Here is a 17782-nt window from a genome sequence, read left to right as displayed (position 1 = left end):
AGGGAAAATAACAAATGGAAAGTACTTCAAAACATTGAGGTCTTTGATGTTTATACCATAACTGATTAAGTGATAAAGGAAAATACTAGTTTTGGGTATTAGGAAGTGAAAGAGGAATGACAGTTCCTTATGAAAGTAAGGGGAATCAAGAGGCCCAGAATTATTTAAAAATAAAGCTGGTTACAGGACGTAAAGAGACTCTTTTATGGACAAAGTAAACTATTTGGAACTTTTTAAAAAGTGAAACTGTTATAAAGGATGAAGGATTAGGAAGATGATAAAGGAAAGATGAGGAAAATAGAACATGAAGGAAACTAGCCTGTTATTCTAAGTGCTCTTTACAGTGTACTTTGGTAGGGAATAAAATGAACCACCTCCGTGGAATGTTTATGTTCTTGTTACTCAGCATGTTCTTGTTACTAAGCACTTTGCTGGCACTTTGGTGGTTGCATCATTGAGGTTTCCGTGATGGTTAGCATAGTACCTTTGCCTGTAGAATATGCTAGTTATAGAATCAGTGTTGAAAGTGATCTGAAGTTCCTTGAAATTCGTTTAATAAGTCCATACCATGACAGAATAATTTTCGTGATTTATAATATTTTTTTGAAATTGGTGATTTGCCTGTGTTCTCATAACAAATATCTTAGAAGCATTTTGAAAGTGTAGTGGGAACTTGGGTTTCTTAAAAGCTTGTCAGTTGAGTATGAGTATTCTGGCTATGGAAGCCAGATACACATGTGTATGTCCCTGATGAGTATAGTAAATTTTGGCCCAATTTTAAAGTAGAGAGGCATTTTTCTTCTTTGTAAAACCTGAAGTAGCATGTCCTTAATACTCATGTGTACTTTCTGTCCTGTTCAGGGAAGCAGTGTTTCTTAGTCCTACGTCAGCAGCAGTTTAACGTCCAGGCTCTTGTGGCGGTGGGAGACCATGCAAGCAAGCAGATGGTTAAATTTGCTGCCAAGTAAGTAAGCAATTATATCCTGTTGTCAGAATGAACAATGGTGGGAACCAAGACTCCCAGGGCTTTGGACCATTTTCATACATTAACATCAATGCTTCGTTTGTTTAAAAATGTAGTTATTTAAATTGTCAGTTCACTGTTGCTGAATACATTAAACTTACAAAAGAGAAAATATGGAGCACAGGCTTGGAATTCATTTGGAACTGCTGAAGCAGCACTCTCTACAGACAAGTCACATTTACTTTCAAGTAGAGTAACAAAAAGCCTGGCAGCCTCAACACAGCAAAGCAACTTTATTTTGTTGTGTTTGTTGAGCTTCATTTCCTCCCTCCCTCCCCCAGTTTGAGATTTGCATATTAAGCAACAAGTTTTCTAACTGAATAGTGGAAGTGTTTAAAATAAAGAATTTAATTTTGTAAATGGTTCCATCCTGAAGGAAGTAAAACAAATAATATAACACGTTACAACTTTCAACTTTGATCCCAAAAGCTATAAATAAATAAATAAATAAATAATAAGTAAGTAAGTAAGTAAGTAAGTAAGTAAGTAAGTAAGTAGGTAAGTAAGTAAGTAAATAAGTAAATAAGTAAAGGTAAAGATTGCTTTTCCCCCCACAGAAGTGTTACTGTCTAGCTCAGAGTTCCCATAGAAGCCCATTGCTTTGTTCAGTTTGCAAGAGGCAGGATATGGAGATGGCATAGTGGTTGTGCATGCTGGAACGCTAAGGTAATAAGAGTTGTTCATGTGGCTAGTTTTGTTCATATGTTTTCCTCAATTTAATCAAAATTTAATTTCCATGGTAATGATCAAATAAGACTTGGAAAAATGAGTGATTTTTACATTTTAAGCAATAGAGTACTTTATAGGCATAAATGTTTTTTAGCAGAAGTTTGATCAAGTAAATGTTACATTTTTAATTGATTTTTATCTCTGTGCTTGATATATATATATATATGCTTTCAAAGATGAGTTAATATAGATAGAATTACCAGTTTTAGAACTAGAAAAAAACTAAGAAGTGATCTAATTTAACATTTTAATTTATGTTTGGGCCCTCCCTGACTACCCCAGCATAGTGTTCTACATATAGTGGATGCTTAGCAACTGGTTTTGGTTGATATTTAGTTTTAGTGTACTATAGAAATACCTGCACTCAGGTTTAAAGACTCCAGTGCCATTGTATCAATTTACTGATGAGCGCCGAGGTGTTAGTACTACTAATGCAGTAGCCCCACCTCTCCCTGTCTCCCAGTCCTGCAGTCCAGAGACTGTAACTTTCATCTCTCCTACCTGTATCTTTTGGTGATTAGGTTTGCTGTTTTCATCTCATGGTCCATAGGGGTGTATGCCTGTGGGGTGAATTTGTCATCTAACCTTTTAAGGTCAGTCTATATCCTATGAAGTGGGACATAAGTAATCTTGATCCCTAGAGGTAAAGTTTACCTACACAGAGAGGCATCTGTAAAAAGATCCGCTGAAAACCACAGACATGTATACCAAATTATATTTAATATACTGGAGAATACTGGGGAAAAGTCCACTTAAAATCAACAAACTTTATGGCTTCTGTCTTTTATGTATTATATTGATTCTGAAGACTAATATATGAAGCTGACAGCTTTATATAGAATGTATTTTTTTCATTAAACTGCATTATAGAAGTAGACACTCCTCAGAAACTCCTGGCACTTGAGTAACAGCAGTTGACCCTATCAGATGTCAACCAAAGCTTACTAAGCTAGAAGAGCTGCTTGCAAACAGAATTTAGTTCACTAAAGCCCTTACAATACATGTTAAAGAAAGGCTTTCATCTAAACAGGATGGTGTATGGGTAATCTTTCTTTTAGATATAGAAAGAATTTAGATAATTTAGCCCAGATTTCAAAATCTTCAAGTGGAACTCAATCAAGATCTAGATCTGATTTTAATCTTAATTTAGGTTTCACAATTGGATGTGACTTTGATTTTTTTTTTTAAAGCAAAGAACATGTAGCTATTAGTCCCTTAAAAAAAACTGGACTTAATATAATTAGTATTGTGTGGGAAAAGATTGTTTCATAATAGGGCTGTTGCAAATTATAAAGCCTTTGACTGATTATATACAAGTGAATGGAACCAGTTTTATACAATAGGTCTAATATTAGTAGTTAGGTTATAATTATTTAACTTTTGGCACTACTCGTATGTTAAGGTGTCTAGCCTGAGTAATTAAGAGTAAATGTGTTAATAGTTTTTGCTACCCTGTGAAAAAAGAAAATTCTCATGACTATGGTGGGAAATGATGAGTTTTTAATTTTTTGGTTGATTGCTAAGATAATTTTCTTAGGAACATGATTTCTTGCTCGTGATAGGTCAATCAGCTTGTCTTTTTTATGTAATTTTACTATACTTCCAAAGTAGTTCAGATATCCTCATCTTCCTTAGTAATAGAAGTCTAATTAAAACACGTGTCCTTTCTGACAGAAAGCCAGTAGTATAACCTTACATTCAGAGTACCACTTTTTTAAGAAGAATATCAAGAACAAACAAATTTTATTTGAAAATTACCTGCTGTATTCATGAATAATAATAAAAAGTGAAGTTTTAATGTAAATTCTGAAGAACTTTCAGAACTTCTTTAGGGAAAAGGTATGTTGGTTTTTTTCCTTCATCCTTCAGAATCCTTTTCCTGAAAAGTCCATACATGCCAGAAGTTTCTTTTTAAGTGCTATCTTTATCTAAAATCTTTAATGGCTTCCTATTTCCAACCATGTCCAATATTAATTCTGCCTGCTGGCTCCCCTTCATATTTCCAACTACCTCCCAATATACATGCTTTAGGTTGAGCAGACTCTCCATACGTGCAATGACCTCTTTGCTTACTTGACTTCTTATTTTAAAGGCTCTGGCTTTATTCTTTAAATCCTCGTTCTTGTCGCTTAAGCCTCTGGCCTTCATGATCCTCACTGATTGCTGTCTCTTTTCTGTGGAGTCCATAAATAAATTTAACTGGAAATTTTCTATATTTTTTAAAACTTAGTGCACATTTTGATGATTATCCTAAAGTTATATAAGGGTAGTATGCATATCATTTTATAGGCTAACTTATAGCAAAGAACTGCTGTATGAATTCAGTACTTCCATTTAGCATTTACTGTCATATTTATTTATAGTTAGGTTCACGCCAACTGAAGCCAATGATATTCCTGTTCTGTACAAATGAAGATTTCGCCATAGTTTGAATAGCAGCATGCTGAATGAGTTGCATTACTAGGTGGTACTTCATAGTTAAGAGGCATTCTGAAAAGTCTGTGCCTTTCAACCAGACTTACTGAATCCTATTTTCGTCTGCACAGAGGCAGCAGATTACTAATAGTATAATAGTCTTCATACAAGGAGAAATGTTCCTATTTCCAGTTCTAGTAGTTATCAGATTAGATACTCATTTGACTCAAATTTCAATTAATAATAATATATTATTAACTTTCACATGAACATGATAGTTTTATAAAATTATCAACTGATACTTTATTTAAATTGTCATTTTTAGATTGCTCTTTGCAGAACTTTGGTTAATTATGACACTTAATTATCCTGAACCAACCTCAAAGTTAACGTTTTATGTAGTTGTGAACAGGCACTCTTCATATGGCTAATATTAAAGTACAATTACAGAAAAATTGAATACAGAATTGGATCTGAGACTATAGCTTTATACAGTAAACCAAATGTTGACAGTTTAGGTTTAGCAAACTTTAAATTAGATTGGAATTTTATTGTTTTTAATATTTGTTTTCTTTTAAAATTCATTTTGATTTAAAAAGATTTTTAAAAGGGCTATAAGCATAAGGCATTTATACTAGTTTTATATTTTTAAGTATTTAAGTAACATGATAGAACTAGTTTAAGTGCTCACCGAAGGTCCCTGATATCAGTTAGTTCCACTGATCTATGCCACACTGAGTAGTGCTTAATTCTTACCAAGCTTATTTTGAACTTAAGATTTGTGGGGTTTTGATGAAGAAAAATGAGTTCACAAAATAAGTGATCATAGAACTTCTGGGATGATTGAAACTTTTCATTTTTACAAGGCAACTGGGTATAACAGAGGGCTAAAGAGCCAGAGACTTGGCTTCTTACTAATGAGCCATGTGACTTCATAAACTGTTTATTGTATGGTAGTCTTACTTCATTCATTACAACTAAGACCCTTCTTTAAACACCTCTATTTCTATATGCCTGGGAATAAAGTCTGAGATTGGGTGTGGTACTAATTCAGTGTAATTGAAAGAAGTTACTTGACACATAGGCCAACCTTGTGCCTGCTTTAGAATTGGAATATAGATTTTTATTATCAAAAAGTAGTTTATTATTTTTTAAAATACTTATATAATTTATATATTTTTGCATGTTATTTTAATTTAACTAGAAAATATATGGTTTCTCATGTTTGGGCATATTTAGTTCTTTGCCTCAATGAATTGTATATTAAATTTATATCATTGAAGCATTTTATGTTGGCACATTACTAGAAAAACTAGTGTTTAGCAACTTTAAAGCCTGTCCTCTTTTCAACTAATCTTTTATTACCTCTTTCCCAGGATTTAAAGATTATTAATTTGAATGTGGCTGGTTATATAGACCTGTGGAGCACATTTCTCATTGAGTACAGTAAGATTCAATAAATTATTTCTGACGGCCAGAAAAGTAGCAAATTTGTTGCCAGTTTTGCCAAAAACCTTTAATACTGAGGTTTCTGTAAGTGTTTAAATTATAATCGTTTTGTTGGTATTAGAATATGCAAATATGAAAGACAAGCTTAAAATAGTGTCTTGTTCACCATTATCAATTTTGGGGGGAAGAGGGTAAATAGGAATAAAATAGGAATCGTTTTGAAAAATATGAGCTGATGACTACCTAAAATCAACATTTTGGCCATCACCTAGCTTTCTCCAACTCCCATATTTATCCCTACTGTTAACAAGTAACAATCAGGATATATCAGTATACTATAGAATTTCTTACATATCTTAGATCTTTATTGTGACAATCTAGTATAATAAAGCCCTTGGAGGGGCTTAAATCTGTGGTGCCTAAAGCAATGTGAAATAAAAGTGAAATAAAACCATTATTCATACAAAGCTTATGCTGCCAACCTTCCATCATTCTCTTGGGCATATTGAGTAGATTTTATGAATAATGATGGGATACTCTTCAGGGATCTCTGTAACAAGTACCATATATTTTTTAGATGAAAGGCCATTAGAAAGCCCTCCCCTCCCCACCACACACACACATGGCCTTCTACTGCATGTGAAATGTTCTTTTTAATATTTAGGAAACTTAATCTACAGTTAAAATTTAGTGTGATGACTGCTGTTTATCTTGTCAAGCTTTTGAGTATTTAGCATTTTTATATTTATGGGATGCACCCCAGTAAAGGTTCAGTACAGGTGTAGCTTCCTTATTTCATGCACAGCGGCAGTAACAGATTTATGTAATATAACGGTAGCAGCAGTAATAGTTAACTGTTACTCACACTAAGTATGGAGCTACAGAGTGCTGTACTTCTGTTTGTTTTTTTTTTTCTTAATATTCATAGTAGCACTATGAGGTATAGATACTCTTTGGCTTTTTTTTTTTTTCCTTGTCTATTCTTAGTTTTACAGATTCGGACATTAATAGTTGAAATAGTATGTCATCCTGCCTCTCTGAGATTGTGTAAAGATATTAGTTCAAAGCCCTCCACAGTTTATGTAGCTCACTTAGAATATAACCGTAATGTCACTGAACTATGTTGGTGACTGGGAAAGGGAAGCCCCCATTGCTTTCTCCCCTTAGAAGTGCCTTTTTTAGAGTGCGCAGTTTATTCTGGTGCATATCCTCAAGGAGTAGGTAGCTATTTTGTTGATTGAGGGTGCTAATAACTTTTAGATACTGTTCCCAAGTTAGTGAGAACCAAAACTGGTGAAAAATAATAATTTTGGTTTTAAAAAGTATAACTGATTTTAAAGTAATAAAGATTTTTACAGTGAGTTATAAGTTGATGCTAAAAACAGTTCCAAAGTAGGAATTAAAATTTTTTCTATCAGTAATACTAATGAATTTGTCTCTTCTAGTATAAAGTGGTAGTTGCCTTCCTAAGGAATTATCCCACTGTTAGAAAGCACATAATGAAAGGAGGGAGGGTATAGCTCAAGTGGTAGAGCACATGCTCAGCATGCACAAGGTCCTGGGTTCAATCCCCAGTACCTCCTCCAAATATAAATAAATAAATAAGTAAATAAATAAATAAATAAACAAACCTAATTACCTCCCCCTCATTAAAAAAAAAGCATGTGATAAAAATAGTAGGGGGAAGGGGGGAAGTTTGTTAGAAACTAAAGAATTTCATGGTTGCAAAGACAGTTATTTTTCTTGAATAATTTCAGTATAAAAATATTTTATAGCTATAATCATAAACATGAAGCCTAAAACTCACCAGCAAATTTACATTCACTTTTGCTTATAGTCTTTTGCTTTTTATCTTATCATCATCAGCACTGCCACAGAGTGCATTGCACACATTATTATCACTCTGATTGTAGGAAGTAAAACACAAAGTCACTCAACAAAGCAGCTGTGTGGTGTATGCAGCTGATGTGGAAGATAGGACTGCAGACTCAAAATTTAAAATAAGAACTTACCCTTTACCAAGATTCTGGATTCAGGAAGGAAATGAAAGAGTTTGGCTGGATAACTGATGCTGTTCCTTAACATATTAGGCTCTTTGTTATATACTTGTACAAACTAAAATTCTCTCCTAGAATTGCTTGCTGTCAACAAGGGAGGAGATCTTGGACATTTGGGTAGGAGTGTCCTTTTGGGTTAACTTTTTGTAGAGTGGTGCTAATATTCAGTCAGTTCTGTTGTAATAGATGCATCCCTAAAAATCACTGTGCTATGCAAAATTATGTAATAAAAACCTCAAGGTTTATGGAGAAAATAGGTAAATGACACAGCAGTCAAAAACTTCACCAGTAACAGAGTTTTATAAAAAGAACCTAATTTTAAAAAATATATAGAATAGTTTTATACATATTAAATAGTTGAGAAATACATAAATATAATAAATATCACACATTATCTTTAAAAAGACACTCTGTTTTCCTTGTGAAAATGGGGGAGAATTTAAGCTTGTAAATAATTATGAAGTAGTGAAAGGAAGGCTGTCTGAAATTGGAAGAGAAGTTTGACCACCAGATGTGGATGGCTTATAACACAGGTAGATGTTTGAGGTGTGTGTATTCCTACATGGCTAAGTTCACCTGAGTACAGTTGTCTGCACTGACCTATTGTTTCTAACTGATGAAATCTGGCATAGGGAAACACAAAATTCTCATTATGCTCAGATTGATACCTAATATATCAATTGTGTTGGAATTAATTCAGCTTTTCAAAACAAATGTTATAGTAAAACTAACTATATTCTTAAAAAAGATAATAATGTTTGTGCAGTGAGTAGGTCAAAATGTAAGACTTACCTGTTTGCTAACTTCTTGGAAAATAAAGAAGTGGAAAATGACTTCATGGTCTCTAGTTTGAGAAACTATGTGGAAAGGACACCAGTCAATCTGGAGTAAATTCCAGGATGGGCTGGGACTAAACACAGCTCACTCTCTGGAGCTAGGATGGGCTTATGGTCCCATAGACCACTTGGCCATATAAGGATACTGAACAAGGGTGTGGCTCTGTTACCAATGAAGAAAGGGAAGAGGGGTTGTATATGCAGTTTGTATAGACAGTATCTCCTAATCTTGCTTACTATGTTGAGTAAATTGGAGAGAAGTCTAGCCTTTTGGGTTCACAAAAAGCCTAAAGATTGAAATGGGTTGTTTTATTGAAATCATTATATTTTTCTGGTTCATAGGATTCTGCTCTTCCCATCCAAGGCAGAGCATCCATCATCCTCTCATTCTAAATGTTTTCAAGCGACTACATGAAACATGTTGGCTTTAACATTCCTTACTTTTCCTCCACTGCCTTCAGTGTTAATTCATTTTAACAACACACTCCTGTGGTCACAGCTTGGATTTTGCCCCTTAGAATTTCATTTTAAACTCCAGTGGCCATTCTCTCTAACCATAATGTCCACCTTTCTACCTCTCTAATGCCTCTTAATCTTCTCTGGACCTCATCAGGACTTACAGTTTTTGTTTTGTTTTGTTTTTTTATATCAATCTCCCCATTTTCTCCTAGTTTTTTCTGTCCCCTTTTGACCTCACGCAACCCCAGTTCCATTCCTAGAACTACTCTCACTGAACCCATATCGACTGTTCCCCATCTCTGTCTTTTCCCTTCAGATGCCCTGCTAACTCCCGGTCCCATAGACTCAGCATCCCATTGTCTAATACCAGGTTAAACAGTATATTGTGTATTTGTAGCAACTATTGATTTTTACTCCTCAGCTGGGTCCAGTAGAATATATTCTACTTTATAATGAATAAACAGAGGTTTATAAGCCACCTCTGTTTTCATTGTGTTGTTGAACTCTTTAGGCAGTCATTCCTCTTTTCCCCTTAGCTTCTAAGTATAATTATAATTAGAAAAGGAAAATTTAGAAAATACTGTGAATTCCATTGCTTAATATATTATCAGCCTTCTGTTATTATTAAAAACAGCATATGAACAACAACATACAAATGCTAGTGGATTCTGTTACTTATTTAAATAAAGCAAAAATTCTTACTTATAGATGTTTTAAGGTTACTTTAGAAATTTGAGGATCAGTAGAGCTTGAGGTAATTCAAATGAATATTTAGTAACACATTCACTTTGGGAGGTTAGTAGCTTAGTGAGCCAGCTAACCATTTTGTTAGAATCTCTGGTTTGGAAAATAGCATAGCTAGAAATATGTCTGAGGAACAGGCCATTTTTTATCCTCATTTAATTTTCATTCTGTCTGAGATCTATTTTTATATTAAATGCTTGTAATTATCTTCAGTACTAGAGGAGTACCTAAGGACTATTTATTTAGTCTCAAGGTGTTCCCATTTTGAATAGTGCAGCCCAGAGAGACTGGACATTTAAAACATGTGAACTCCTACACAACAAAGTGGGAGAAATAATGGTATTTATATGTTAATTCCATGAGGCTCTACATTTAACTCTATTCCCTCTGGCCATATACCAGGTGGAAAAAAGCAAGTACTCCACTATTAAAAATATCAAATCAGATAGTTCCAGCTGGGGTTTCCTAATCATTTAAAAGGCAAAACATGAGGTCACTTTTAATATCTTAAGTAGGTGAGTATCTTAGCATTTACTTTAGATATTAAATCTGAGGTGCTTATCTTTGCCTTACTGACTAGATTGTATTGCTAGCAGTTTCTAGATTTTTAGTATTTTCCTTAAGAGCAACACTGAAGTTTAATCGAGGATCAGTTGTTTTTCCAGATTATCTTTCCTAGGAATATCCAATTCATCAATATACTAATCCGAAAAGTTGACGCACTAATTGGATTTAAGTGCCACAGGACTCTTCAACACATTATTTTAATCAATTTGTTGGAAGGATCAATTTTCTCATGGTTGAATGCATATAGAAATGAAACAACTAAATGAGTTACATAGGAAGGTTGGCACATCTCATTCCCTAGAGATCTTTGAGAACAGTTCTTAATTGTGTATCTGAAATGGTTTGAAGTCTTTAAATGAAATTTCTCTGCAAGCAGGAAGATGGGATACCTGTCAAGGCCAGTGTTTCTGAATCCCCATCTTACATTGCCATTAATGTTCTAATATTTAGTAGCTGGTGTTTGGGTTGAGGCAAGAAGTCATCCCTTTTCTTCTTTTTATAATTATTGTTCATTTAATGCCATTTTAAAGTAGTGAACGGAATAGGCTGTGTTAGTTATGGCTGAGTCTTGTAAAGACAAGTTTTTTTAAAGGCAGCCCTGGAGGCCTTTTTGTATGTAAATGCTGATTTTTTAAGTTTAAAAGTAAAGTTATAGTGACCACTGTAAAGGGCTACAGTTTATTTGAATAGGAAATATTAAAGTTAAAAATTATATTTTGCTATTTGTGTTTATGTAACTAACACACATATACACACACACCCCACCCCCAGGATAGAGATGTTTGGATTCTGGGAAAAAAGACTTACTCAGACAGTTATTTGTATATATAATGTATTTTATTTTCATTTTCTTCATATTAGTCATTGTGGTTAGGTGATTTATTGGCAGCTGGTGAGTCACAAGTATGTTTCTCATTCTCTAATGAGTCACCTAGCTACATACAAGTTTGTTTATTTTTTTTCTTTCTAGATCTTTCAGTTAAAAATAGCTATTTTACTTAGTTGGTAGGTTTAATTTTCAGTTTGCACATTAACTTTTAGAACTATAAATACCAAAATAGTACTCAAAAGAAGTCTCATTGATTTAGAAAACTTTTATTTAGCACCTGCTCTGGTCCAGGCACTCTGCTGGGCTTGAGTATACAATGATGTGTGTATAACATAAGGAACTTAGTAAGGGAAGAGGACAAAAATAAATAAACTGCATGCAGGATGTTATAGGTGCTGTGGTAGAAGTGCATGTATATATCATCTACAGTTGAGGCCCAGAGGGAGGTGGGTAGATGGGTACCCCTTGAGCATCATGTGGGTAAGTTGGTGAACATAGAGTAGGTCATTATACTGTTGTGGATTGCAACTCTTTGAAGAGCTGTACCTATATGGTTTATACCTCTTTGTGGTAATAAGTTACTTATCTGTTGGAACAGAAACAGAACCTCTACATTTGACCCTGTCCAGTTCAACATTTGTATTAAAAACTTTGATAAAGATGTGCTTTAAAAGGAGGTCTAAAATCTCATGTCAAAAATTCCCAGCTTATGGGATTAATTTTTCTAGGTTAATATAACTTTAATAACTTCATATTGTTTTACACAAAGATTCTGATGAATTTCTGTTGAGGCTGGCAACAACAGCAGGACATCCAGATGTATCTGCATTTGCTGGAGAAGCAGCATGATTCTTTGGCATTTTGAAAACTATTCGTGAAGGGCCTATTATTTCCAGTTTCTTTCACATAAACTATAAAGGAATCTGGCCGTTCATGAGCTTGTAAGAATGAGAATGCATTATTTCAGAGTGAGCTGATAATGCATTCTGGAGTATTTAAAATTAGGTGCTAATTTGTGAGTCTAACAGAACTATCTAGCGTAGTGATCAGTACATGATTTTATTACCTGTGTGATTTTAGGCTGATTACTTGACTTTCCAGAGTCTCAGTTTTTTGAACTCTAGAATGGTGGTAATACCTGCCTTGTAGGCCTGTGTGAGGTTTAAGTGAGATGATACATGTGTAAAGCACTTCACAAAGGAATTGGAACATAAAAGGAAATTGCTGAAGTGACATGGGAATGATACTTTAGGTATATATATACTAAGATCAACTTCATTTGAGCTGTAAAAATAAAACTGCTTCTTCAACCTTAAAAAAATAGAAAATGAACAAAACTACTGTATGAATGACATAAATTTATGACACATCCATATTTTTTACAAATGAGAAAAATGTGGAGGAGTATAGTAAACAGTGATTATAGGAAGAGGGGGTTGAGTATATGATGGGGAACTTAAATTTTTAAATTTACGTGTTACTTAACGTTGAAATTCTTAACAATAAGTATAATCTTTTATAATAAAATAAATTGTTAAAACAATGTTTTAAAAACAACTTCAAAATGTAAGAGCAAACCCTGCCATTTCCCATCTCTCACTGGTGAGGAACAGTATGAGTTGGGGGTGATTCTTCTTTGTGCTCCAAGAGGACTTGCCAGAGTCAGCACCTCACTCTGGGACCCAGCAACAAGAGACAGACGAAGTATTTCTTTCCCAGATCTGTTTCTCCACCATTGATATGCAAGGTGGTGGTCTCTTTGACTAGAGTCATATGCTGTTAAATATTTTTCACCTATAAATCACCTGCTCCAGCAGCCTTTTCTCAGTCGTTATGATTCTTGTGCTCTATCCCAGTGGTATCCAGAGTAATTTGCTCAAGATTACCCACTAAGGGAAAGAAAATAATTCACTTCTATTTCTTTCCCTTCCTTCCTTCCTTCTCCCTCCAAAGTGTAAGAAAGAATTTGAAAAAAAGTTTTTCTAATAGTTAATTTATACATAAACACTGGCCTGTCACTTGGATTGCATCTCAGAAGGTCACATTTGCCTGTGGCATGTGAAGGAAAACTGCAGGGTTCCTACAGTAACACGGAGAGCTAACACTGGTCCCCTAACTCTTGGGTTTACTTTCATTGTATTATACCCAGTTGCAGTTTACTGTTTCTGGTTAACTGGTTTGGGGGGATTTTATTTATTTATATATATTAAAATAATCAACTGACCCTCAAAATGGACAGATGGCTTAAAAGAATTTCTACCAAGAGACTATACATTGAAGATACAACATACACACAAACTAGAAAATGGTGACGCTAACACTTCTACTTACCGTGTGAGATCTTTGTATCAGCCACATTATGAAGCTTTGGCTTGTTTTGTTTTTTTAATGATAATCTGATCAGATCTGACAGGATTTCAGTACTCTCCTAATTAGAAATTTATCAGGAAAACTATGTGAAGTATGGATTTGCTGTTGCTAATTATGGATCACAAATGCTAATTATGAATCTCACCCCAAGTTTATATTTGTCTAAAAGTAATACTGAACATTTAGTATTACATGTATGTAATTTTAAAATAAATAAAATACACATGTTGGGGTACACACTCTCCAGTTTTTTACTGGTAGAATAAATCAAATTGTCAAAAATGTTTGGAGACAGCTTCTCAACCCTATAGTTGATAACATTAACTATCTATAGCTATCTATATTAATCCTATAGTTGATAGATTAAATACTCTCCTTTTTGAAACATGTTACTTCCTTGTACCTCTAATGCTATTCTCTTTTAATTTTTTGTCTCTTCTTCTCCCCCACCCAGAGTTCTATCATAGTCTTCACCATTTCTGAAGGATAGAAACAATAGGTATAAGTGAGATTGGTCCCCTCCAAAACTGATTTGCATGACAAAACAAAGAAGTAATTCCAAATACATTGTTTTAATGTTGTTTTAGGCACTGCTGATTTTGAAATACATTTATAACCCCTACCTCCTTTCCCTAAGCAGTCACTTTGAGGACAGTATTCACTTGAATGGATAAATTCTGCTGTATTTGATAAGAAATCAACCCTATGTTTCACAGTTAAATTTTGTATATCTATTTTAAAAAAATCTCTTTACAATGCATAATACAAACTAAGTTTGCAGTGTGTATATGATGAAGTACAAATAAGCTTTTGTTTATTTCAGAGTCCTTTATTATAATCAAATGATAGCTTTGAACTCAATGATTTTTTTCTAATTTCATAACTTTCTTAAGCTTAAGATTGTATTAGTCAGCTGTTGCAAAAACAAAACAAAACAAAACAAAACAAAACACTACTGCATAACAAACCACCTCAAAACTCAGTAGCATGACAGTACTATCCAAAGTGATCTACAGATTCAGTGCAGTCCCTGTTTTGAGATACTGGCCAATAATTCAGTGAACCACAGAGGTATGCTGAGAAGCTTTTTAAAAGTTTCAGGAACATTGAAGAGTAAGGCATTACTCATTAGTGCATTATTTTAGATTATAAAGCTTCCTTCCTTCAATACTGAAACTGTTTTGACAACTTAAAAAGAATCTTTGAAGTCTATGTTACACATTCTTCCTTTTTAACATTTTAATAACACAGGGCTGTTGTTGTGAATATCTGTTACTATGCTTGGTTATAATGTGTTGTTTGCCACTTTCCCATTTTTGTTTTACCTTGTTTTTTAATATATATTCTTCAGTAGTCAGCTGTTACTTAATACAGCATTTGTGTCTGCTTCTAATAGTTCCAACAGAATTTTTTTTTTTTTTTTTAGTTTGTTGCTTCTTAAGTAATATAGACATGAAAACTTATAATCAAGATTGAAAGAACTACAGATAATGAAAGTGTCCCTGTGGTTGTTAGGGATGCCCTAAAGAGTAAACTGTTTGGCATTCATGCTGGAAAGATGGGATTTTCTTCCTTCACGTAACTGAGTACTATTTGTTGCATGTTTTATAATTGTTTGAGTTATTCATGCATTGTATCATTTGTTCAAAAAAAACTTGATAGCCAACTCAAAATATAATATACTTTATATGAAGAATGGTGCTTTTTACAGTTTTTTTTTCCCTAAAGACAATTTAGGGTAGAAGTAAACTATTAAATTGATGGTTGACAGTTCCTAATGGATGACATGAAGTCTACTGTGCCTGTTAAGGTATTTTTAATAACAAGCCTCTACTAACTCATTTTATTTGTAGAGTGATTACTTACATGTATGGGCAAAAGGATGGTTGGAAAATGAAAGAGGTATAAAATAGTGTAGTGATAGTGTGTTTGGGAGGTGGTGGTAATAATAAAAATAGGTGACTTAGCTCTTGAAAAAGATACATTTAATTTACTTCACCCATTCTTCCTACAGTAAAATGGTTCCCAAGAGTTCCTCTGCTTTACACCATGGATTTTTTTTCCTCCTGCCATATCCTCTGTAAAAACTGAAGGCTTTTATAGTTGCCTGTTAGACATAACCCTCTTTGAGAATACAGACATGCTGGCATATTAGTTTCAAAATGTAAAACAAACTTTAATAGGGTTTCTTTATGTCAGCGGTCAGGCTGCGGTATATACACTGTAAAATACTATGCCACCTTAACGTACGGTGCCAATTAAAATTGTGTTAGACTTTTTCTGCGGAGTGGAATTTTGTCCTTCTACTGGCAGTTAGTTCATTCAAGTGTTGACTCTAATTATACACATACACATTAAACCCTCAAATAACCTTCTACTAGTTTTAACTAGCAAGTTCTAGTCTGACCCTTTTTGACAAATTTGACTTTTAAATTTTGTATTTATGTTTTTTCTTAATCCATTCATGTCTACAAATAATTACAGATAGGTATACAGATATGGATATAGATACTGAGATATTAGAGTTATTCTATTAATAGCATATAGCTGCTAGATATATTAAGGGGAAATACTGAGACTACAAAGTCAAAAAAATTAATTTTAAGAATCTTCTCCATCTAGTTAATCCTGTCTTCCTTCTGATTGATTCAATAGACCAGTTTGTGATAGCAAAAGTTCAGCTTTGGCCCAAGCTCAAGAAATAGGTCAGGTTTTCAGAAGTTGTTTTGTGAATTGTTTAGTACTGGAAACAGTGTTTTAAATGGTGGTTGTCTTCTAGTCTAGCTGATCAAGTATTTTAACACATAATACTACTGAATTAAAGTACTAGACTTAGTTCCAGGTTTTAGGTCCTGAATAAAAAGACTCATCTGGTTACTTTAAGAGTGAGAAAGAAGAAAAAATTTTGTTTTCTTGGATTGAGCCTTTAACTAGCCTTGGACAGAGTATATTTGACCACATTCCAGCTTCCTTCTGGAGGGACACTAGTTTAGTGCTCAGTCCTTGAGAGTAGATGTGTTAACTGGAGTTGGCTTGGAGAAAACGTCCTGATACTGGAAAGCCGCCTACTAGCGAGGCCAAGGTGGGTGAAGTAAGAGAACCAAGCGGGCCAGGGACATAGCAGGACTGTAGCCAGGTGGAGCTCTAGTTGGGGCAGGTCAGGTTACTCCATGAAACAATATCTTGATCAGTAAAGAAGAGAAAACCTTCCTCATAGAAACGTGTGAGATAAGCAACAGAATGCTTACAAGGTCTGAATTACATAGTCAGGTATCAAGTTTGCCCATGCGAACAGATGAATCAATGGTAAATGGCAGTCACGTTCAAGAAAGATTCAGTGGCCCTAGATTGCTAGTATTAGAAAGCCCTTTTAACAATGAAATGAAGCCTCTTGATCGCTTCAGGTCTCAGAGGAGCCCTATCTTAGTTCACCAACTATCTCTTTTACCATAATAAATTCTGAGTTTCTTCAGTACACAAGATTTTTAGCTAGATATTAGGCGATAGGTCTAGTGCAGGAGATTTATGATAGTGGAAGATACACGTGTACTGTTGAGGTTTGTTTTTTTTTAAGTAGTTGGTAACAGACATTTTAGAATTCTAGACTGTAGCAAACTGAAGTGAAAATTTTTCTTTCTTACCTCACCACTTTTTACCTATTATCATCATTTTGATTCTTTTTCAACCCAGATGTTCATTGAAATGGATTGTTTTCCTGGGTAAAATAAGTATTATTTGATTTCTGGAATCCTGTCAGATAACACCACAACTGCTAAGGAACCAGTTCCTTATCAGAATGAACAGAATTTTTCTTAGGAAAATTACATCTTTTTGTTGTTTTGTTTTGTTTAGATTCTGGTCATTCATTCTGCAGGATTCTGGGTAGGATTTGAATCATGAGAGCTTAGTGAAAAACTAACTGGGGCTTGCAACAGCAGACGGAGAGTCCAGGACAGATTTTCCTAATACATGTTGCCCTTTCTGTTACACCAGCTGCCCCAGGAACTCCACTATCTCCTAGATGTCACTTTTGCATTTTTCTTCCTTCTCTTTTCACCTCACTTATGTAACTCCAGTTACCACCTAAGTGTTGAGCCCCCCTCATGCTGACATCACTCTCCAGGATCTGAAAGTTAAATCTTACCCTTTTCCGTAAATATACTCTGACACATTCTGTCAGCACAAGAATATACACAGAAGTAGAACTGGTACATTTTATATGGGAACCATCATTTTGGATTACATTCTTTCTCCCTTGGTTATATACTAGAGATCAAAAAATAATCAATTGGTCAGTTTAATA

The 17782-nt window shown here is 34.2% G+C and overlaps 1 protein-coding gene across 1 annotated transcript in view; it reads left to right on the top strand.

Annotated features, from left to right (window-relative positions):
- DARS1 (aspartyl-tRNA synthetase 1) overlaps positions 1–17782 on the top strand; it is a 54977-nt gene that overhangs the window by 13643 nt on the left and 23552 nt on the right. Inside the window, exon 4 of the mRNA XM_014551512.2 lies at positions 862–964. Coding sequence (XP_014406998.1) covers positions 862–964 — 103 coding nt within the window. The remainder of the gene's footprint in view (positions 1–861; positions 965–17782) is intronic.

This window comes from Camelus ferus, chromosome 5 (assembly GCF_009834535.1).
Source record: "Camelus ferus isolate YT-003-E chromosome 5, BCGSAC_Cfer_1.0, whole genome shotgun sequence".
NCBI lineage: Eukaryota > Metazoa > Chordata > Mammalia > Artiodactyla > Camelidae > Camelus > Camelus ferus.
The sequence above is the reverse complement of the archived record's forward strand: the minus strand, read 5'-3'. Positions and strand labels throughout refer to the sequence as shown.